General features: G+C 41.7%; 10 protein-coding genes across 10 annotated transcripts; 7 read left to right on the top strand and 3 right to left on the bottom strand.

Annotated features, from left to right (window-relative positions):
* Positions 1 to 149: 149 nt before the first annotated feature.
* V2V93DRAFT_326387 (P-loop containing nucleoside triphosphate hydrolase protein) lies at positions 150 to 2,735 on the bottom strand (the record flags this gene model as incomplete). Its single annotated transcript, XM_066907527.1, has 5 exons — positions 150 to 890; positions 946 to 1,524; positions 1,581 to 2,002; positions 2,058 to 2,226; positions 2,280 to 2,735. 5 exons carry the CDS (start codon positions 2,733 to 2,735, stop codon positions 150 to 152), a joined length of 2,367 nt encoding a protein of 788 aa, XP_066764794.1.
* A 217-nt stretch (positions 2,736 to 2,952) lies between these two features.
* Positions 2,953 to 4,112, top strand: V2V93DRAFT_372772 (uncharacterized protein). Its single transcript, XM_066910819.1, has 2 exons — positions 2,953 to 3,233; positions 3,289 to 4,112. The coding sequence occupies exons 1-2, from the start codon at positions 3,014 to 3,016 to the stop codon at positions 4,005 to 4,007; spliced, it is 939 nt and encodes a 312-aa protein (XP_066764793.1). The 5' UTR covers positions 2,953 to 3,013; the 3' UTR covers positions 4,008 to 4,112.
* Positions 3,884 to 6,178, bottom strand: V2V93DRAFT_372770 (nucleotide-diphospho-sugar transferase). The gene is made up of 5 exons (XM_066910818.1): positions 5,482 to 6,178; positions 5,295 to 5,406; positions 4,968 to 5,242; positions 4,584 to 4,911; positions 3,884 to 4,524 (listed from the first exon to the last, which is right to left on the bottom strand). Exons 1-5 carry the CDS (start codon positions 5,976 to 5,978, stop codon positions 4,270 to 4,272), a joined length of 1,467 nt encoding a protein of 488 aa, XP_066764792.1. The 5' UTR covers positions 5,979 to 6,178; the 3' UTR covers positions 3,884 to 4,269.
* A 185-nt stretch (positions 6,179 to 6,363) lies between these two features.
* V2V93DRAFT_372768 (uncharacterized protein) lies at positions 6,364 to 7,937 on the top strand. Its single transcript, XM_066910817.1, has 2 exons — positions 6,364 to 7,369; positions 7,427 to 7,937. The coding sequence occupies exons 1-2, from the start codon at positions 6,477 to 6,479 to the stop codon at positions 7,512 to 7,514; spliced, it is 981 nt and encodes a 326-aa protein (XP_066764791.1). The 5' UTR covers positions 6,364 to 6,476; the 3' UTR covers positions 7,515 to 7,937.
* A 198-nt stretch (positions 7,938 to 8,135) lies between these two features.
* V2V93DRAFT_387506 (uncharacterized protein) lies at positions 8,136 to 10,157 on the top strand. Its single transcript, XM_066912302.1, has 2 exons — positions 8,136 to 8,454; positions 8,518 to 10,157. Exons 1-2 carry the CDS (start codon positions 8,365 to 8,367, stop codon positions 10,075 to 10,077), a joined length of 1,650 nt encoding a protein of 549 aa, XP_066764790.1. The 5' UTR covers positions 8,136 to 8,364; the 3' UTR covers positions 10,078 to 10,157.
* An 853-nt stretch (positions 10,158 to 11,010) lies between these two features.
* Positions 11,011 to 12,736, top strand: V2V93DRAFT_360034 (uncharacterized protein; the record flags this gene model as incomplete). Its single annotated transcript, XM_066908117.1, has 2 exons — positions 11,011 to 11,049; positions 11,105 to 12,736. The coding sequence occupies 2 exons, from the start codon at positions 11,011 to 11,013 to the stop codon at positions 12,734 to 12,736; spliced, it is 1,671 nt and encodes a 556-aa protein (XP_066764789.1).
* A 242-nt stretch (positions 12,737 to 12,978) lies between these two features.
* On the bottom strand, positions 12,979 to 14,550 carry V2V93DRAFT_348457 (mitochondrial carrier domain-containing protein). Its single transcript, XM_066907927.1, has 3 exons — positions 14,132 to 14,550; positions 13,937 to 14,080; positions 12,979 to 13,875 (listed from the first exon to the last, which is right to left on the bottom strand). The coding sequence occupies exons 1-3, from the start codon at positions 14,367 to 14,369 to the stop codon at positions 13,247 to 13,249; spliced, it is 1,011 nt and encodes a 336-aa protein (XP_066764788.1). The 5' UTR covers positions 14,370 to 14,550; the 3' UTR covers positions 12,979 to 13,246.
* Positions 14,551 to 15,646: 1,096 nt separating this feature from the next.
* On the top strand, positions 15,647 to 18,225 carry V2V93DRAFT_45642 (Cupredoxin). The gene is made up of 2 exons (XM_066912701.1): positions 15,647 to 18,001; positions 18,128 to 18,225. The coding sequence occupies exon 1, from the start codon at positions 16,004 to 16,006 to the stop codon at positions 17,810 to 17,812; it is 1,809 nt and encodes a 602-aa protein (XP_066764787.1). The 5' UTR covers positions 15,647 to 16,003; the 3' UTR covers positions 17,813 to 18,001; positions 18,128 to 18,225.
* A 506-nt stretch (positions 18,226 to 18,731) lies between these two features.
* Positions 18,732 to 21,257, top strand: V2V93DRAFT_392011 (OPT oligopeptide transporter protein-domain-containing protein; the record flags this gene model as incomplete). The annotated part of the gene is made up of 2 exons (XM_066912459.1): positions 18,732 to 19,292; positions 19,341 to 21,257. The coding sequence occupies 2 exons, from the start codon at positions 18,732 to 18,734 to the stop codon at positions 21,255 to 21,257; spliced, it is 2,478 nt and encodes an 825-aa protein (XP_066764786.1).
* Positions 21,258 to 21,601: 344 nt separating this feature from the next.
* Positions 21,602 to 22,567, top strand: V2V93DRAFT_372752 (uncharacterized protein). The gene has a single exon (XM_066910816.1). It carries the CDS (start codon positions 21,651 to 21,653, stop codon positions 22,446 to 22,448), a length of 798 nt encoding a protein of 265 aa, XP_066764785.1. The 5' UTR covers positions 21,602 to 21,650; the 3' UTR covers positions 22,449 to 22,567.
* Positions 22,568 to 22,634: the final 67 nt, after the last annotated feature.

The raw sequence follows: 22,634 nt of genomic DNA, 5'->3' as shown, positions 1-22,634 counted from the left end.
CTCGCATGCTACGGATATACGACATTTGGGATGTGTTCCTGTCCATTTGTCAATAAATGCGGTACTGATAAACTCACGCCCGTCCTTCATCGCATAATATCTAGATAACCGAATCAGCAAAATCAAAAATCTGTGAAGCAACTGACAAGCTAATACACTGCTCTTCGAAGCTCAACTAATTCTCCGTCTGATAAATCAACCAACATGGAAACAGTAAGTAGCTTTCGATGGAAAAACTTGGCGATATTGTTATTGGCAACGTGAACCATGACTCCTATGGCTACATTTACCCCATCCTTCGCACGACTCTCGGATATTTTTTTCAAGGATACTCTGAATTTTGGAATTTTATCCACATCTTGAAGTAGTTTTGTTCCCCGACCACTTGATAGTCCCAGCGCGTGTTCAAGTCTGAAGTTATCGCAGAGCCGAAAATCTTCTATCGAGCAAATTCCACAGTTTACTAGCTTCCTCATTGATACTGGTCCAATACCATCAACTTGTAATAATACCAATGGAGAGTTATCCCAAATTTCTGCGCTTGTAGATCTCATAAGATCTAATGCGCTTCTCAGAGATGTCCCATCTTTAAAATATATCTTACAATCAATAAGACACTTTATCAAACGATGTAGGTGTTGCCATATAATATTTTTGTCAGTAGAGAATTGCATCACATGTTTTCCCGCTCCGTCGTAGTTGGGTAACTCCAGATGTCCAAGAACTGCCTGAATCAGTAAGTTTACTTTCTCCGGATAATCGGCAATTTCGTTCGGCTTTGCAAACGGAAATCGTAGATCGTTTGAAGAATTCATTTCTTTGTAGAACTTCTTCTCGCCAAGTCTCAGTTTTAACTCCTTGAGCTCTACACTCTGAGACACAACTTTCAACTGCGAGCAACTATTAGTATATTGCTTATGACATAATTATAAACAGCGCTCTTACTGTGTCTGAGATACTAAGTGCATAATCTGACGCCAGAAATCTTTTCATAGTGTCAAATCGAACGTAGAAAGTGGCCATTGACTGGCCGTGAGTGGTAGGCATCAAGATAGAGTGGTTACTCTCCGGAACTTCAACGATGCCAGCATCTTTCAGAGCTTCAATATTCTCCATATAAATATGATCAAGAATGATTTCAACATCACAATTGTTGACTCCAGGAATTCCGATATTGTAATACTCTGGATTTTGAGTAATTCGAACGTAAAGAAACGTAGAGCGAAGCCACCCAATTGCTGAGTCTCGGTCCTTGATAGTCCGCAGAACAATTTCCGCATTCATATGCTCAATCAAATGATTATGCAGACAACTTTCGACTAGTTCGGAACCTTCAAGGATTTTCTCGTATCGAGATTTATTTTCTTTTGAAGTCATTATGACTGCAGTTCCAGAGTCATCAAATTGAGGACGTCCCGCGCGACCTATCATTTGCTGAATATCAAAATCAGTATAATCTTGAATCTGATTTTCTCCCCAGGCTGAAGTTCCTTTGATGATGACCATTTGTGCTGGAAGATTTATCTAGGCCTGTCAATAACTACTGGTGTGCGAAAGAAGAAAAAGGGACTTACTCCAACGGCAAGAGTCGAGGTGCAACAAATGATCAAAATCTGCCGATTCAGAAACATCTTTTCAATGAGAATGCGATCTGGCATTGATATTCCTGCATGATGATATACCACACCAGCTCTAGCCAAACTATCTAACTCACGATCTTGAAATTTGGTATGATTGTTTCTCGGAGGTGGAGTAAATACACCTCTTGACGTTAGCCAGGTCTTGGCGAGATTCTTTGCTGTACTGACTGCTATTTTCCTAGTTGCGCAGAATATTATTATAGATCTTTGAGAGTAATGCGCGTCAAGAACCTCTGATAACTTCTTATCTAGCAACTTGTCTTGTTGGAAGATATTCTTTGCATTACTAGCATAACCATATACAAATACTTCTAAAGGTACTGGTCTATAATCATCGCCAAACCGATGCAGTTTGGCAGGAACTACAACAGCTTAAGTCAGCAGCAGAACGACTTTGAATAAGGCAATAATACTTACTCGATCCTGAACTAGTAGTTTGACCAAGCCAGCTGGCGATATCCTCTGCATTAGGAATTGTAGCAGATAACGCAACAAAACGCGTTTGAGGACAGACATATCTCATTCGTGACACGACAGCCTCAAGCGTTGCTCCTCGACTATCTCGAAGAATATGTACCTCGTCAATCTATATCCGACGTTAGACAGCCGTCATTCACCAAATCTTCACTCCTAACGTACCAAAACCAATTTTACAAGTCGCATCAATTTATCGTAGTCCTTCCATTTTCTAGTCGTGGAATCCCATTTCTCGGGAGTCGTCACAATTAGATCCGATTTCTTTACCATCTCAATTTCCTCAGCAGCTGTGTCTCCAGTCAATAACCCTGTCTTTATGCCCAGCACGGCGAACCTAGAAGACCAATCGGTGCATCGCTCATAGCAAAGTGCTTTAGTAGGAGCAATATAGATGGTCTTAAAATTTAAATCATTGCCATTAAAGGAATTTCCAGAAGCAAGAACTCTGAGTATAGCCAAGTCAAAAATCACAGTCTTGCCAGAACCAGTAGGAGAAGCGACAACAGTATTGCAATCGGAGTTGTAAACATCAGCAAAGCATTGAGACTGCATTCTATTAAATGTAGAAAAAGGAAAAACCGACTGAAATCGATCTGGTAAGACGGAGGTGTCTATCATTCGATTCGTGGAATTGAAAGCCATAGTGAATGAATGCGCTAGGTAGTACCACTCGCGAAAATATCTCTTATTGTTACAATTTAACAGCAGAAACAGTCAATCCAGATCAACATACTGAGAGATAAGCCTAGATGACAGAGTTAAGAAAAACTCTCAAAGACCTGGAGCTACCAAGCAAGTAAATCGCTATTCAGGTAAGGTAAATTGCCTTCATTGAAACGCGTTAACGCGTCATCACGTGAACGCCAAACAAAAACGATCGCGTCCGCAAAGCTGTGATGATCTGCAATGAGTGCGCACAATTAACAGTCAAACGGTTGTCTCGTCTTTATATGGGCTCTAGTTCTGAGAGCAAGGGCAAAAGGGTGGTTGTTTTAGTTGGTGCGCCATTGGCGTCTGAATTGCAGCCTTTTTCGGCAACTGGGTTGAAGCATAGTCCGGCTGTGGGGTCCTCTGCTGCTCATAATGAACATAGAACTAGAATAAATGACATCCAGGGTGCAATTTTCTCTTTTAGACCTACTGACTTATCTATTTCTAACATCGTAAATAGTGTCGCCAGAATTCTCATCAAAGGTCAACAACAAATCAAAAGAGAAACCCACCGCAATGTCAAAATCACAGCTTACAAAACACATCACATACATCGCAGATATTCCAGACATAAACGATATTCGAAGATATGGATCTCGGCAAATTTCATTTTTAGCAGTAATTACTTCAATCTCTGACGCCATCGTTACAAAGTCTGGATCAAGACTGCGATACATCACGATTGTTGACTCCTCAATATCCTACAAGTCGATCATCAAGAGAGCGATGTACAGCACTAGACGTGATGTTGTGTCATCCGATGCAGTAGATAAAGGGCAAAGGAGCTGCCCTCTGACGATAGCCTCTTGGGATCTTGAGCGCGATCTAAACTTCCTCAAAGGCGACAAGACATCATCTCACTGCCCAGCAGTAGGCGATATAGTCTACATCTCGAACGTCGTTCTCCATATTCATACAAATGAACTGAAATGTACAACTAGACGCCAGTGCTCTAAATTTAACGTTTTACTGCACGCCGATGAAGCACGACGTTTTACTCGTGATAGGATCTCTGCAGCATTGATGCAGCTTGGGCGCACGTATTTTGGAAGATACAGCAATTCTTTTATACAAGCTGCCGTTCAATTGACTGTAGACTTGAAAAAATGGGTTCATGTTATAAATCACAATCAAAGTATGTGTCCCACTCCTCAGCTCGTTGCTGATCCTATGGCTTAACGACACACCTCGCTTTTGTTTTTTTTTTGTTTCGTTTCAATCAAATCACTTATATTTCACACATCGAACAATCTCAATCATAATTCAATCATTTCAAACCAAGAATGCGTCTTACGAGACTAAGCAAAAAGTCAAAGTAGTCATCTAGCCAAAACAAATCAATGACACCAAAACCACAATGAACAGCAATCCTTTGCCATGTAAATATATACCCAAAACTACAAAAAAGAAAGAAGCAAATATATATAAATTAAATCAGAAATTAATCTTGCTTTTTAATGCCAGACCCAAAGCTCTGTCCAGCCACTTTCCACCATCTCGGCAGACAAGAGTATCCATCATCATCGAAATGCTCTTTTCGTGAACAGTAACATCGACCAGAAGTGTGGGACTCTTCATCTTGAGGACATCTCGAGTACGGAGGGTGACGGTACCCAATATCGCCAAAATGATGGATTTGGGATTTTGGAAGGAAAAGTCCGGCAGCTAGAGAATGGATAGGAGCATCTCCCCAGCGCTAATATAAAGTCAGCAAATCACAAAAGAAAATACATATACCAAAGCTAGTCGACATACCTCGTAGAAGAAACCGCCTTGCTTGTCAAGGTACTCAAAGTAGTCCGTGTACGCTTTCGACCGCCAAAACCGAAGGTCGGCAATTTCAAAATTAGACCAAAAATGACACAAATTGTATTTTCCATCAATTTCAGTATCACCTTCACGGGAAGGAGAGTGCCCGTCTACAAAGAAATCAAGAGAATTGTCGGCAGCAAGGTACTCGGGATGGTCACGGATAAAATCTTTAGTGTGATCCCATAGAGAGGAAATAGTGACATCGTACTCGTACATTGACATGACGAATCCGTAGACCTTGTTATGATCTTTCAAAAATGTAAAAGGATCACTATTTCGTCGTTAGTCACACTCTAATCATAGAAACAATTTTAGGGAAACACTCACTATTGTAGATCGCAGAAATATTCTACGCCAGGTTCAACGCGCCAGTACCAGTCATACTCAGCTAATAGAGGATGACGGTAGAAGAATCCAGAGTTGTAGCGACACATGTGACGGTAACTCATACTACCGGCGTAGATCACGTTCTTAGAAACCATCTCTTCCATGTTCTTCTGTACCTTTTCTTGATCAATGTGAGTTGGAATGCTCCACTGATCTTTTTCAATAAGACCATATTGAGTTTTTCCAGACGCCATTCCAGTGGTGTAGTTGATAAACTAAATGTCGTTATTAGCTGGTGTTTGGTGGAATCAAATAGTCTGGTATTACCTCAGGAGTGAACGGCTCATCGTTAAGAAAAGTCCAAGGATAGCGATAATGATGATTGAACCGGTCTTCCATCATGCGAATCGACTTGAGGGCATCATTCAGCTCTGAGTTTCTTAGCCAGAAAAAAAAAAAGAAAACATTAGCAAGCTAAATCAGACGGTGAAATCAATATAGCAAAAGGACATACCGGACAAGCATTACAAGAGAAGCTTTTTCCTGACCCAGCTGTCGAGGAGCAGGAAGCAGACCCGCCAGATCTTGCTTGGTGAGTCCATAAGTAGAAAGAAAAGCTTCTTCAGTATAGATATCGCTAGCTCTGTTGAGCGTCTCACGCTTCGGAGCCGATCGGTAGACAAAATGACTAAATACAAAGGCAAAGAAGCCAAGGACCAGGACGAAAGGGGCCAACTGAAGCACACGTTGCCATGCCCGGGCCTTTGATCTGTAAGGCAAAAACATGAGGGGAGCCGCAGATGGGTTCATTCGCGGGGCGGCCTTGTCTTTGTATGCAGAAGCTGAGGCAGAGCTAGAGCCCTGGCCCGAGGCAGAGGCCGGGACGGGGAGGAGAGGCATGATGCGGTCGGAAACTAAGGTTTTTAAACTGTCCCAAAAATAATCACGAACCGATTCGAATGAAAAATTGCTCTGGTCGCGTCGAGGGCGGAAGTTTGAGGGCGAGTCCATGAATAGACAAGCAGACAAGAGAAGGAGAGCGAGGCGCTCGGCGCTGCGGCTTAGTGCTCGCTTGGGGCTGCGGGCGAGACGGCAGCGTATGCTCTGAAGCTAGAAGACTAAGACTAGAGCAATATGGATAGTGAATGACTTCACGACTGACACAAATTGTTTTCTGCTTCTCCAATAAAATGTCGCGAAGAGCCGAACAGAGATAGAATGATGAGAGAACGAGGGTAGTTCCCCGAACCCTGGAATCTTTTTCTGAGACCAGGCTAATCACAAATAATCACGGATCACATATTGAACTCCCAAATCACAACCTTGTTTGGGAATGAAAAAAAAATCTTGTTTAGCAGAGGCCATCGCGCAATTTGAGATCATCATCGCCTTAGTCGTTTTCATTCCACTCACTCTTGTTACTTATTTCCCGTTCCTTCCTCTTGTTTCCTCTTATTTCATCTTATTTTACTTAATTTATTGTTGGCAGTTCCTGGTTCGGCTTCTATCATGCACCGCTCTCAGTACTTCCGCGTGCTGCTGCCTTGCCTAGCACTGCTCCACGTCGTGCTGTTGGCCATGCTCGCATTGCCTACCCACGGCGCTCATATCTCTGCAGGAGATGTATTCAGTGCTATCGGGCTTGGTCTGGCCGGTTTTGCCGTTCTTCTTTGTCTGCGCTTTGTGCTATCGCTCTTTCCTCTGGCCTCGGTCTACACTACCTCGTTGCTGCTTTTCATTGTAGGCCTCGTTGAAGAGATTGTTCACTACCTCCTCCTTTGGCCTCTCAACAAACGTACTTGGCACCTTGCATATATTCTGGGATTTTCTTGGTCGTTAGCTGAATGCGTTATCTCCTTGATTCAGCTGGTACCGCCGAAGCAATATCGCTATAGTCGTCTCGGATCAGATGAGTTCGATGACGACGAGTTTGACAGAGATGCCCTGATCCCGTCGGCTCTTGCCATTAATGTCAACGAAACTGGCGATAATGCTCAAGAGTTTGATCTCTCGTTGAACGATCACGAAGAGCGATCCCTTCTTGATCCTGAACAGCAAGATGATGTTGCGCAGCATCAGCAGCAACCCCATCATCACCATCACCACCACCATCATCACCGACGAGATGGACAGCCTGATCCGGCTTCAACTTTCTCTGCGGCTGCTCAGATCGGAAGCCAACAGCGTGAAGATCCTATCGCGCCTCTGATTGGTACTTCACTTCTTGATCTGCCCACCTATTTTCCGTTCCTATGGCGAACCTCGGCCTTACTGCACCATCTTGGCTTCTCATTATTGCTTAGCGTGCAAGATGTTGGCAGTAGTGGTGTACTTGCAGCTGTCATAGTCGTATGTCTCTATAGAGGCGTCCTACGCTCTATATGGGGTATCGGCATCATGAGGTACTTTTTTTTTTTCGTTTACTATCTGTGTCCTCCTATTCGCTAACTTTGATCCAGATTCGGTGTTGTCACCGTCACATTTCTTACTCTGGTTGGCGGTCTTCTCAGCTATGTTGTTGGCCTTGCTATTTGGCAGGCTATCTGAGGCAACTATCTAATGATACGCCTATCTTACGCGTAATCTCTCAATCTGTATTGATCACGTCTAGTTCTCATTATTATTAGATTGCGAAGATTTACAAAAAAAAAACATTGAAAAAATGGGTATTTCAATTGCTTTGGGACTCAAAGAAGCTGGGCTTGGTTCTATCAAAAGCAAACATATGCGAAAGCAAAATTTGGGTAAATGGATCTTAAAAGTTTTGTGTTTTACTTTTCTCTTAGTATGGTTTGATTCGGGGGGCAATTTTAATGATAGTCACAATAAATAACTTCTGCTTATCGTGAGATATGCAAAAGTGATGTAGTAAATTTCATATAAAGATCACGTCAGTTTTGTGTCTGATTCCGCGTAACTTTTATGACACAATTGAACGATACGCAATTAGAATGAATAAAACTACGAGAAACATAGAAACATACTTTACAGTACTATTAATACTGTATATTCTCCACTAATCAAACTTCATATAGTTGATAATTTGTGAGTGTTCTTTAATCCTCCTAATCATAATCCGTTTTCTAGCAAACTGTAAGCCGCAATCATTACGGCTTGCAGCTAAAGCACAAGCGAGAGCCAAAGCTAGTTACTAGACAAATTGGATATTTTATGAATAACAGCTTTCAATCTCTGATACTAATTTTGCAATTTGGTTGAAATGACAGATAATTTCTAGAGCAGATTATATTGCTGAGGTATTGAGGCATCCTTTGCGGTTATCGAAATATTTGCTGCCCCGGCCGTTTTCTAATATCTGGCACACTTAACAGATATCTTCTCATCAATCAATCATAATAAATCCTACTTATGTCGTTATAAGCGATCAAAATTATACATGCTCAATTTTTTTGACATTAGTGATAGCGACAGTGAAAGTGGTAGTCTGACGTCAGACCATTCTGGTGTAAGCGATGATTATTGCAAGGTAGTTTATCAATTTGATGTACACTCTACACTTCAAAGTCTTCATGCTGACATATTGTAGCAGTCTCTGCAGTTTTCATACGAGCAACTACCTACTGAGAAACTCTCTGGCGAAATTTGCCTCTGTCTTTCTTTCTCTGATGAGATAGCTGAATTTCGAGAAATATTTAAGCAAGAAGCAGGTCTTGTTAACAATGCGGGCTGGATAGTATTTCAAGGTGCAGGTTCCAACGCGGATAGTTTGGATTCAGATTCCGATACCAGCTCTGAAAATAATTTATCAATAGATCAATCACAAGCAGCACTGATTATTCAACTAAATAGAGGCATTTATTATTGGAGAAAAGCTGAGATCAATTGGGAGTACGATGCAGGGTCTGAGTCATTGACTTTTACTGTTGATTCCGAAGAACATCAATACATCAGCGACTTTTCCGGAAACGAGTTTCAAGGGCTAAATATTTCAGATCTGCTTTTAGACGCGTTACACAATACCACATCTATAAAGGATTCTGATGAAATTGAGGATGCAATGTCGCGCCAATCACTTGGAGATACATCGTCAACAATAGTCAGTTCATTGTTCGACTTATCTGAGGAAGACTTTAATAAAGATTGTATGATGAGATCTGCTAGTGAGTTTAGTGACAGCATTGATGAAGAGCCCACACTAGATGAGATTGAACAGATGAATGGCCTAGATCACGTAGTTGAAGAAAGAGATACGTGCGGTACGGAGATAACTTCAGAACAACAAATCCTCTGCGACAGAAAAACAGAATACAAGAACGAATATGAAATTAGTGCTTTAGAGGTATATGCTGCAGATTCGAGTACATATTCTTCAGACGACTTGCAGTCTTCAGAGACCGCAAACGAACCAAGGCAGTTCATTCGAGATCTCAAAACCAAAAACAGTAACGTAATAGTCCTCAAACCAGTTACGGGCAACAGCAAGAGCTCAAGGACGCGGGCCAGTCACCCTCACTTTCGAGATTATAGATCGTTTGCGGATGAGAATTCCAGGCAAATAGTATCCTGCTCTTCTGTCCATATTGGCTATGCATCAGCGTTAATTTCTGATATCCGTGAGGCAAGTTATTCTAACCAATACACGTTGGATAGCACTAGCCCAAATAACTACAAATGTACCAATCAAATTGGACAACAAGAAGAGCTTCAAAATCCGGAGGATTGTCAGCTAAAAAATGATAAAATAAGGTGTTCTGTCCAATATATTGACGAGAGCAGTGTCGAACATACCGCAAAATTTCACCAGAGCTCTGATATTGACCTGATAATTATTTCAATTCTGGGAATTGGACCGAAGGTTCTTTTGATGGCATTATTACTTGCATATGCTGCAAGTAAGCTTCATATTATAGTATCAGGCTATTCTCTCCAAAGACACCACTTCCCTGACTTCAATCTGCTGTACTACGCTACTCTGTTCTGTAATACTGCTGAAGCATTAAACAGCGCCAACTTTCGCTATCTAACAAATACCCGCTTGAAGAATGAGCTATTGTTTCGTATCAGTTGCGACTTGGGATATGAGGCTTACATGATAGCACGCGCGTTGATATGGATTAGTAGCTATGTCCCTCTTGATATTCAAGAGTGATATTTGGCTTTAAAAAAGTTTTTTTGTCTTTTAAATAATGTATTTTTATTTTTGCTAGCAATAATGAGGTTACAAATAGAATACTGTTGATAACTAAGGCAGCTTAACATTAGCCCTCTCTCAGGCAGATATAGTATTTTCTAATAAATGGTAGGCCGTATCAGTAACTGCCAGAATTGTCTATAGTTTTTGAAATACTAGCTCACTAGTTTATCTTTTACAAAATAATGCATATTCTGATTTGCGAGACCGTATCCGATACATAATTCAACTGATCTTCCGCTTCGTTATTGGCATCTTTGGCTGCTGATCTGGCGCATGCTGCAGCATATTCAATGTCTGCACTCAGTTCGTTCAAAGAGCTGGCAAATCTTTCCATTTTTATATGAGAATCCTTTGAATTGACGGAAAAGCTGCGAGGTGAGGTGGTGTCGGTTATATAGGCATTGCGATCAGACATAGAATACTTGATTGGTAAGTGTTACTTTACGCTGCTGACTTTAGTTGGCAAATGAATCTAATAGCATATATACGCACATACGGATTGTATTAAAGAAATCCTTCTTATTCTGTTCCGTATATGTATATCGTACTCTGCAGGGGCTTTCCTATTTAGGTAACTCCTACATACTATTCATTTACAATTAAACTGGAAACGCAGCCAGCAGTGATGATTATTTGGCATTTCAGTATATATAACCTGATTTAGACATATATCATTTACATAACAGATTTCATTACATTGCTGTCGCAACTACTCGTGGATTTTAATTCGGCCTGTTATAGCCAGAGGCTGATAGACTATCAATCTTTCGCAACCGAATCGGCCTCTCCTCTCTTCACCCTGCCACCGCTAACCCCTTTGTCTTGTTACTTTAACATAGTGCGAGTTTTGGGTATCCTCACTCTATATGTGCTTCTGTAGTCAAGAAAATGACTATTTATCTCAAATGTTTTAACAATCTCCGCCCTGTTCGTGTTCTTTCTTCTACTCATCTGATGTCGTTTCAAGCTAACTACTTCACAGAGGGGTTCCCGCCCTACTATCCGTTCCCTTAAGAAAAAAGTCGAGCTTTATCCAATAAAGCGACTCCGTCTTTTCTTTGGCAGCTTGTTTGTGAAGAACACCTCCAACACGCGAGTTGAGAAGCGTAAGCTATTCAGCTTCCGCTCCCGCTCGAAGAAGCGCAGTCTTCTCATCGGCAAGTTGCCAGTTTTGGTAACTCGAGAGAAGCTGCATTTTGAAGACTTTGAAACGGCATCAGCTTGGGCATCTGAATCTCTGGTTGAGATCAAGAAGACTGCTGCTGCTGTTTCGGCCGGGTTTGCTTATATCACAACTCCGTTGGTCGCAACCTGCGATCGTACTCCTTGCACTGTCTTGGCGAGATATGACGGAGTTACTACTCCCCTGGCCATTACGGAACTATTCAAGGTTTGGCATAATGGCGAGATGCAGTTGTCTCCCGGAGTTTACGTGCCTGCTGAATATCGGAAACCTATTGCTGCATATGTCAAAACGAAACCGAAGATAATGCCTTGCCATAGAGCTAGCGACACCCCTTTAATCAAAGATGCGGCCAACTGCGGCTTTTCAGACTGCCTAATCCATGAAAATGACGCTGATGAGACAATTATCGCCGAAAAGAAAGTAGAGACCTCTGATTGCGGTCTTAGCGCCGACTCCGAGAATTTGAATGCTCAGCATGTCACGCTCACTGCTGATACTAGCCACTCTGTTGTGCCTTGCAAATCAGAGAGATCTGATTCATTGAGATCTATTCGCGCTGTTTTTGACCTTGATGTGCTTAAAATTCAGAGATCTCGCATTAGTAGATCAGTATCTGCTGCCGTTATCGACAGCGCCGAAGCTTTGGCTGTGAACCCATTGACTAGTGGCGCCTTCAGATCTGTCTCTGCTGCCGCTGTCGTGTTTTGTCCTGTAAAAGATGATTGCGTTTTTAAATCTCTGTCTACTGAGCTTGACAGATCTGTTACTGTTGACTCTGTTTCTGTCAAAAAAGAAAAAATCACCAAAGAAAATGTCTATTTCAAGGCTGAGCATGCCAAATTGAAAGAATCTACTAACTTTTATACTGTCTCCCCAGTTGCGCTCGAGAAATCAACTCAGGTATCACTCTTAGGCGATTATCCGGCAATTAGCACCATCACCGGTCTGCCTCCCACTCAAGAAGAGTCACCGTACTCTTCTACTGACTCTGAGGAATTCGCATACTCTCCAGTAGGGATCTCGCAAGGGATGCGAATCCCTAACAATGATCCGATGATTAATATGCGTTCTTTGGAACCTTCGTTTCGCGACATTTGCCTTGTTGATGCCGGAATATATTCTGAATTGCAAAGTGTACAAGCTACTGAGAGCGTTAATGGGAGTTATTCTCTTAGTGAAAGGTCACGAATTAATACTACTATTTCTGGATGCTTTTCAAAATTAATCAGTAGCAGTGTTACTGATATTGAGGATACTTGGGAAACAATTGATCTCAGCGATAATGTGAAAATTGCTCAAAAGGACGCTGTAACTGAACTTACTGAGGCTATGAATGTGCTTAAGGCAGATTGGTTTACTGCTGTACAAGGATGGACGGGTTACGTCTCTACTGCTACAAAAACTTTTGCAAAAACAAAGTCTGATTAGGTACTTCAATGGTGTTGCTGTGATTACGTCGAGTCACCCATGTTTGGAGCAGATTTTGTTTTTTTCTGTTAAATTTTTTGGTTCTAGAGCAGGGATCTGGGTTTTACCATTGGCATTGCTATGATTATAGTTTGAATGAAGGATATCATTACGTTTGCGGATGACTGGAAAGTTATGATTGTATATACATTGAGTATTTGCTGACTGCTTGCAGGAGTAATTGGCAGATACTCGTCTTTTTCATTTTGCTTTAGTGTCTATAGAAAGTTTCATAGAGTTTGTTGAAGTTACTGCTATTTATAGTAGAAATCTATCTTGGCTTATATCTTGATATAGTGTATATATTATATACAAGATGTCCTCAGAAATGTGCTGTTCGAGATTTTATAGAAATCCGGTGGTTAGCAGTTAAATCACATGAAACAGAAATATAACAGCAGGAAAACGTTAATCTTTTGTATACAGTTAATTTATAATTTTATAAACTCCAAAATGTGACAAATAATGCTTCTATTTCTCTCTCTCTTCTCTCTGTCGTCTCAGTTTAGAAAATTCATCAACCATGACCTCATAAGTGATCAAGGTAACAGCACTAGCAGGTATGGTTCTCAATAAATTTGTTCCCATTCCAGCATAAAACGTACGCCATCCTTCATCATGAAATATTGATTTCACAATCTTTCCGATTCCTTCATATTCGCTATTTTCTGTATGAGCAAGGACTCTTTGTAGTTGCATTCGAGTTTTGATAACTTCGAATGGGTACGTCACTGATGATGTCAACATTTTGGCAAATGTTGAAGCTGTGAATACTGCGCTTATTTTCTCGAAATCAGAGGGATTGCTCTCCGGTCGCGGTACGAAAATCGTCTTGAACTTCTCGTACAAAGGGAATTGAATAGAGACGTGGACTAAGGCGTATAGCGAGGGCACTAAACCAGAGTAAAAAGATGCAAGACCTTCGGTTCTGTACATTTGTCTGAAGGCGTCGATTGTGCCACGATAGTACCATGATGTATGCGCACTTTGGGTCATTAGTCGCGTCTTAACAACTGTTATAGGACTTGTGATGACTGTAGCAGTTACTCCGGCGGCAAATGCGGAAGACATGTGCATAAACGATGGGTATTCTCGAAATACTAGATAATTTGAGTTAATAATGCAGTAAAAAATGAGGGAAAAAAAAAGAGGCAGGTTTACCTGAAATAGCGGGTAGGTCTTTTTTGCACCGCTCGTACATTGCGAAGTATACCATCAGAGTAGGAAGATAGCCTACAGTCGTAGTAGCCAATCCTCGATAAAATCCAGGAATCCCTTCCGTCCGCCAGATAGTTTTCATCGTACCTAATTGAGGTTAATTTACATGATTCTTGATTGACTATTAAAAAAACTTACCAGTAAGACCATAATATTGGGCCGAAGCCGTCACTCCATGCTTTGCAAAACCTCCACGAGCCTGAAGTTTGGTTCTGATTACATCTAATGGACAAACAAAGAAACCCGTCAAGAATCCAGCCGTGGCACCGGATATTGCATGAACACTAGTCATATTTAATTGCCCGGCTTGATCAGCGATCCATGACGGTTTTGTCGGAGTCTGCACTAATTTGGTTTCTATGTTGGTTTGCGACATCGCGTAGTGATAATATTTATCTCTAGAAAATGTTTATAAGATGATTGAACATGAAGATAGTGGATAAGAAAGAAATTGAAGGATGAGAGATTCTGTTTTGAGTTTGCAAGTCTGATTTTATCAAATGGACGGCTGTGAGGCGGGGTAATTAAGAGGAGCAGCATTCAGGTAGAATATTAGGACATGAAATAGCACTTTTGTTATTATTATACAATATATGAATAGTCAAATCCCTAGCATTATCATAACGTGTAATAACAACATTTTTCTCGTAATAATTATAGATTGGATACTCATTCGCGCATCCGATGGAGGGTGGGGTTATTATAAAAGTTCATTATCACGTGATTTTTATGCCACGATTAGCTATTAGATTATGTTATTCATTGCAATTTAATCTTTAGTCTAGTCTTTAACGCTACGCTTTGGTCCTAGATGGAGCTAGAAGGTCTAGGATATAAGCAAGACAGCGGCATTTTTATGTGGTGGTGTGCTGGTGGTAGTAAGTTGCCGTCGCGAACTCTTGTACCAAAATGGCTACTTATAATTTCGTGCTAGGCTTTTGTTTGTCCAAACAGAGATGCTGAACAAAAAAAAAAAACGCTAGAGACCCTCTCGCTCTGTGCCGTAAATCAGATCTACTTTCGAATGTCGGCCAGCTGGCGGCTCTAAGTCATAGATTCGATCTTTGATGCGGTATCAGATTTGTAATTCTAGTTCTGATGATGGCTTGCATCCGCAAGGCGGCTATCTCTTCTTTGGTGATCTTATAAATGTCTTTATCAACGCTGTTGCTATCTTTTATCACAATTATACTGCATATGTTCTTGGCAGCAGGCCAGTTTTTTGTCATACGGCGACTTCTTCAAATGTGACAAGGTCTTCAGCTGACCATCGCCATCTGACTGGTACAGAGTGAGAATAGTAAATGCAGAATTGGTCATAATCACTGTATAGGTCAAATTAATATATATTCACTTTGGCTGTGAAGTAGGATTGAGTGCGGGTGTGATGTTCGTTCAGCGACAACTTGTTCTGGAATAACTAGCTGATCAGACTTCACAAGAATGAAACTTTGGGCGTTCTAATTCCAGCTTCCTCGTGTTCTTCTTAGGCTCGATTTCAGTTTATTCATCTTTGACATATTGTCATCGTCTAGACGTTGTTCTCTTACAAGGCAGTAAGTATACAGAGTCATCTCCCGAGCCGCACTGCTCTCTTCGACTCCGCAGCATTACATCACCTTAAAGCATGCTATCGCGCGAAAAAGCGATATTTTAACTCCTGAGAATGACCGATTTTGGTAGAATCATCGCAAGGGTTCGGCTTGTGGTTTAATATTGCATTGAATGACTGTGATGAGATAGGAGTTACTATTCTGTTGTAAGCCTGGGCGAAGATGTGATTTGAGATGTGCTATGCATACACGTGGGATCGCGAAACGACAGAGGCGAACTAGCTGTTCACATGCACACGAGCGGGCCACGCGCTGTTCTTTTCTATTAATAACATGGTCTGATAAGAAGCAGCTATTTAGTATACATCACATGTGTGTAGCTGTGTATATTATGCTATGCCGCTGAATGAAGAGTGCCACTGATTTCTTAACGGTTCTTCGGCATTGTTAAGACAGTATGTTTCGCAGTCCAGTTTCCCGTATACACTCAGTAATTGTTGTACTGCTATCATTGACCAAAGCAGTATCAGCTAAAGTGGTTGATTACAATCTGACGCTTACTCCGGCATATAGAGCTCCTGATGGCGTCTATCGCGAGACTTTTCTTGTTAACGGCCAAAGTCCTGGCCCTTTGATCGTCTGCGATGAAGGCGATTATCTCAATATTTTAGTTCGTAACGAGCTTCTTATTCCAATAACTATGCACTGGCATGGCATTCGCCAAAAAGGAACTCCTTGGCTTGACGGCGCAGCTGGTGTCACACAGGAAGCTATTGCCCCGCACCGCTCTTTTCGATATAACTTCAGCACTGAGGATCAATATGGAAATTTTTGGTACCATTCTCATATACGCGCGCATTATCAAGACGGGCTGTACGGAGCGATTTACATCAGGCCAAAAGCGGATAGGCCCAAGCCCTATAATTCTATCACGAACGACTCCGTCGCGTTGGACGAGATATTAGAGCGCGAGGAGAACCCAGTCATTGTTTCGGTTTCTGATTGGTATAAATGGACTTCTGAGGCAATTATGCTTAGACAAGAATATTATGGTATTGATCCACCATGTCTGCAGAGTTTACTAGTAAACGGAAAGGGCCGCATTGTCTGTCATTCAGCTGATGAGATTGCGCAAGCTGGACAAAGTAAATTAAAAGAATTCACCGCCGGGACTAAGACGGATTCATATTTCGATAGTCAAGGGTGCTTGAATCTTAAAAAAAACGGATTCGAGGGCGTCAATTTGACAGCTTTGGAGGCTCCGGGATTCTCTGCTCAGTGTCAGCCTACATTCACTGATCGGGAGATTATTTACGTAAATAATAGTCAATGGATGGTGTTTTCGATAACAAATATGGGAGGATCTATGAGCCATTATTTCTCTATTGACTCTCATTCATTTACGGTGGTGATGGTTGAAGGCACTTATATCAAGCCACAGACCGTTGAGCGCTTGTTTTTAGGGATTGGAAATCGATTTCTGATTGTTGTTAAAACAAACAAGCAGAGTGGTGTTTACGCTATGCGTTTTGCCGGCGCAGAAGTAGCACAAGTTATTGAAGGATTTGCACTACTTTCGTACGATGCAAATACGACTGCAGAACAATTGGAAGGACCGACAGAAAATGCTGAGCCGTATATGGACATCGGCGGTAATTTGAAGCTCAAAAATCTTTTAACGTTCAATTCCGCAAGTGCGGCGCCTTTTGATGATTTGAAGCCACCACAAGGAGCAGCTGATCGCACGATCAGATTACTGTCCAATCGCACTGGTGTTGTATCATTCTCGCTTATGCCCAACGGGGCACAGTTGTCAGAGAGTCTGGAACATAGTATGCCTTTACTATGGACTACTGACAAGTTCCCAGAAGGCAGCATCGTCATCGATCAAGGCATAAAGACTGGAGATCTCGTTGATATCATTCTCAATAATGCAAGAGCAGTATCGCACCCGATGCATCTTCATGGACACAATTTCTGGGTAATATCAGAAGATCTGGATCATAATTTTGAGTATGAAACCGTCAAAGCGGCAATGGCTGAAAATCATTCTACATTAAACTTTGAGAATCCTCCATTTCGGGACGGATACACAGTCAACCGGGCCGGACACATTGTTCTTCGCTTCATCGCCGATAACCCAGGTGCCTGGATGTTTCATTGCCATATAAATAGCCATGTCATTGGCGGTATGGCCATAGTCATTATTGAAGACCGAGAGCGGGCTTTGGGGCTTATGCCTGACTTTGCCAAGGGCTTGGTATAACTTGGATGACTGCCTGGGCATGTACGCAATAATAAGGTTCACGAGGTGGTATCGTTCTGGTCGGCTTCCAATGCCAAGAACATAAATTTCTCTTGTACCTTTAATTAAATCAGAAAATTTTAGCATGCCTTTTTAGTGCCCCTTGGTAGATAATAGTTGTACTTGTTAAACAAATGTAAGGTATACAATGTAAGTTTTTGGTATGCGCCTGCGATTAAGTTATCAACTCGGTGCACGGCTGAGACAGCTTTGGAACTGTTCCAGTCAGGCTAAACTGGGTTATCGCTGTTAACATTAGAGCTTCCGCTTCGCTAGTCGAGACTGTCTGGTTTTCGTTGATTCAGCAGGATATGATAAGTAACTCTACTTAAACAACGGTGCTCAAGATCAAAGATACTTGGCACGGGCGATAAATTACAGGTCTCGCCCTTTGGCATGCCTAGCGACGCTAGGCACGATAATGCACATTTTCTCCATATTGGTGTGTACTGACTGCTGCAGCACCGCAAATGAATTGGCCACAGCGTTGACTACCGAAAAAGGTACAAATAATATCCATTAAGAGCAATGCCAAGATTGGTGCCAAGAGATGGGCCTTAAGTGACTGCAGTATCTTGCTGTCAGATAAAAAAAGGCAGGTGAGAATAGGCATTTCAGGCGTTGTCTAGACTGTTGCACTGCATAGATCTGAATAGCTAGCCATGGAGGAAAGCAGCTTAATATCAGCAAGATCCTGGCCTTTACTGCTTCTCTGCTCTTTTATTTTGCATTCTCATTAGATATGTTTTCGGGCGATGCGGATGAGAAACTGGCGTACATTGTCGAGGGAGGTACTGATTCATCAGATAGCGATATCCAAGATGATGAAATCAAACTATCCCATAAATTATTTACCGAGTCGTATAGCAGCTCGACAATCATGTCTCGTATTCGTCAACTTCAGATGGCAAACGATGGAGAAGAATCTAGCTTTCTTGACATTTCTGCCGATTTTCTGATTGAGAAAATCAGATCTACTACTCTTGCGGAAGGAATAGAGATTCTTAACAAAGCTTTGGAATATCATGAGGATGATATCAATTTCCCTAATATTACTCTGAATCGCATTCACTTACTGGTTCAGGGACCCGAAAAGTACGATGAGTCTCCAGAACTTTATGAGCTTGATATCAGAATTGAAGCAGTTTGGATCAAATGGCATTCTCCCTACCCTGAAGTGCGAGGTGTGACGGATGCAGTCGATGATTCGGATGTTCCAATTGAAACTATAAGAGTGTATATAATTGGTCTCGTCTGGTCTGTTGTTGGCGCCTATGTTAATGAAACTTTTCGTCATCATCAGCCAAAAATTGAGCTCGATGCTACGATAATGCAGATTTTGCTTTATCCTTGTGGAAAACTTTTTCAGTTGCTTCCAAATTGGAGCATCAAGATTCGAGGAAAGCAGTATAGTTTGAATCCAGGTCCATGGACAGCAAAAGTGAGTTTTTGATCTACTCTGAATTCTTCTCATTCTAACGTCGTTTAGGAACAAATGCTGTGTACGATCTTGGTTAATATGGGAAGTAAACGCTCTTTCTTTCAAACTTACGTGCTGTCAATCAAAAGTAAAAAATTTTTTGGGAGAAAATTTGTCACCTTTGGGTTCTCATTTTTGATGACCATGTCTTTTGCTTTCTTTGGCATTGGATGCGCTGGCTTGTTACGCGATTGGGTTATTAGTCCCGTTAAATGTGTCTGGCCTACTATTATTCCTACTCTTGCTATCAATCGAGCATTGCTAGCACCTGAGCGCAAGAATGTCGTCAATGGATGGCGCATTTCACGCTATAGATTTTTCTTTGTTGTCATGACTGCGTCGTTTATTTGGTACTTCTTTCCTGGATACATTTTTACTGCTTTGAGTACCTTTAATTGGATAACCTGGATTGCGCCGAATAATGTCAAACTAGCTGTCATCACCGGCATGAGTCTTGGATTGGGATATAATCCTATTAGCACGTTTGATTGGAATGTTATTGATAAAGATACACCGCTTGTGGTTCCCTTTTTCTCAACAGCAAATAAGTATGCTGGCATGCTTCTTTCATCTTTCCTACTTATTGCATTCCAATGGAGTAATTACAAGTGGACGGGATATATTCCTATCAACTCCAATAGTATATACGACAAGACAGGTGGAGAGTTCAAGGTTAACCGTGTGCTTGATGACAATAATCAGCTAAACACAACAGCGTATTTGAACTATTCTCCGCCGTATTTGTCAGCTGGGGCACTAATTCAGTATGGCTCTTTTTACGCCAGTATAACTTGCGCTGTAACTTATGTGCTTGCGACTGAATGGCGACAGATTGTCGAGGCGCTCCGCAGAATATATAAGGATGTGCATTCTCTACTGACGAAGAGCGCTAGGAGAGTTAAGGACGAAATAATGCGTGATGACGCATTTTCCAAAGCAATGAAGAATTATAAAGACGTTCCAATCTCGTGGTCTCTTTCTGTCTTTGTGCTGTCGTTTGTTTTCAGTATCCTAGGCGTTAGTGTATATGATACTGGAGTACCTGCATGGATTATGATTGTGATGCAGATTTTTTCCTTACTTTTTTTATTCCCTAGTTGTTACCTCTATTCTACTACTGGTACCGCTCTTGGATTTCATGATATGACGGCTATTGTTTCCGGATATCTGGTGCCTGGAAATGGCATTGCTGCTCTTTTGTGCCGTGGAATCGGCTCGGCAACTGATGATCAAGCCATTGCTTTCTTGGAAGATCTTAAGATTTCGCGCTATGCTCGGCTACCGCCGCGTGCAGTGTTTCGTGTACAGATCATTGGTACCTTTGTTGGTTCGCTTGTATGCATTGGAGCGGTCGAGTCATTGATGAACCGATTTGAGGATCTTTGTTCGCAAACCAATCGTGAAAAGTTTCGTTGTGTTTCCTCACGTAATTTTTTCTCTGATGCATTGCTGTATGGCGTTATCGGTCCGAGACGTTTATTCAATTCACTCTATCCCGAACTAAAATGGTGTTTTCTTGTCGGTATCGGTATCGCCTTGCTTTACATATTCATGAAGCACAAGATGCCAGCTACCTTAAGATACGTGCACCCTGTCCTTCTTGTTTCTGGATTTGGATCATGGGGAAATGCATATAATCTGAGCTACTCGACGCCAGCAATGATCTCTGCATTCGTATTTATGTATCATATCAAGCGTCATTATCTTGGCTGGTGGACAAAGTACAATTATGTGTTAACTTCTGGTCTTGGAGCCGGGGTGGCTTTTAGTGCCCTTCTCATTCTACTGACATTGCAGTATACAAATACTGATTTCGAGTGGTGGGGAAATCTTGTCGCTGATGCTGGGGTCGATGGCGCGAAGGAGGATGGAATATTTGAGGTTCCAAAAGGTGGATTTGGATTGAAAATTGGCGAATTCCAGTAATTATTTTGTCAATTATTCTCACAAATAATTTTGATTTGAAGCTCAATACTTTTAAAAATCACATTATATCCAAAAATGTCCCGTATCAGAATTTCTGGTTTCCCCACTTTCCCTCCAGCATGCCATCAATCACGTCTTTAGCTAGCTAATATGAAACGATGTCCATATTTTGATTTTATGGTCGTCTAGGTGCAGAATTGAACAGAAGCCGAGCTATATTGTAGTATTACTACGAAACCGCCAAAATTAGTCATACAAATGGTACAAGACCCATAATTGTATATTTGCACAAACCCCTTAATTATTTACAGCGCGTTCACGCGTAGTGTTTATAAACAAGGGCAGTTTACCTCGTATACACACCGTACTATTATTGCGCCAGAATAATACATCATGGCTGAACAAATGTCAGAAAATGCGATAGCCCCCATGCTGAATTCCACGCTGGCTGTATATCGCAGCTCGCCAGTGATTGGAAGATCCTTGACCTCGGACGCGAGTTCGTGTGAGAAGTACCTCGCGTCGTTGAGAAAGCGGATGATGCCTTTCCTTGAACTCGTGAGTGCGGGTACTGAAAGCGGGGTTAATGGAACATGGGAATGTGGAAAATCTGATAATTTACGTGACGATGGGGTGATAGTGGATGTGCATACTGTCAAGTTCCCAGTGTGTAAGTTTATGATCCTTGTGTCCTCGACAGCCGGCACGAAGGAGGACGCGCAGTTGATAATATTTTCGCGATCATCAAAGCAGCTAAATAGCGTATTTATCAAGTGGGTTGAGTTGTATTTGGACGTTCTTGTCAGGCAAGTGAAATTCGACACTCCATTCTCGCTGCGGTTCGTGGATGAGTATATTCTAGCAAGCTACCGGAACGAAGACACTACATCAACCGAGATAGAATTTTCAACAGATGTTACCGAAGCTAATCGAATCACATTAGCATTTGAGTCAGAGGACGTTGGGAAGTTTGCGAGGTCAGGGAAAGGCACCGTCGAGAGACTGCTAGCGCACGTGCGCTCGAGCACAGGAATCAAATTCCAAGAATTATCGGTCAGCAGAGTATCATGTAGAGGCGGAGTTTTAAGCACTGAAGGAAAGATGAAGCTCGTCTCCGGTTTAGGACAGGAGTGGCGGCTGCTATTTGCAGAAAATTGGATAGCAGAGGTTGCAAAGCTGGTGTGGCGTTGATTAAGTGTGTGCTCGAAATTCGTTGGAGTTGGGTGGATGGCGTTTTTTCTTTCATTTTTTCTTTTTTCTCTTTGTAATTGACAGTTATAGACTAATTATTGGATTTAATAACCTCTAAATCATTATGCTAAGTTACTGTAACAGAGCGAAGCTGATAAACCGCATCGTGATTGAGCCGCACACAAC

The sequence above is a fragment of the Kockiozyma suomiensis genome (assembly GCF_038497685.1).
Source record: "Kockiozyma suomiensis strain NRRL Y-17356 unplaced genomic scaffold V2V93scaffold_10, whole genome shotgun sequence".
NCBI classification, from domain to species: Eukaryota; Fungi; Ascomycota; class Lipomycetes; order Lipomycetales; family Lipomycetaceae; genus Kockiozyma; species Kockiozyma suomiensis.
Note: the sequence above shows the minus strand (reverse complement) of the source record. Positions and strands in the feature narration are given on the sequence as shown.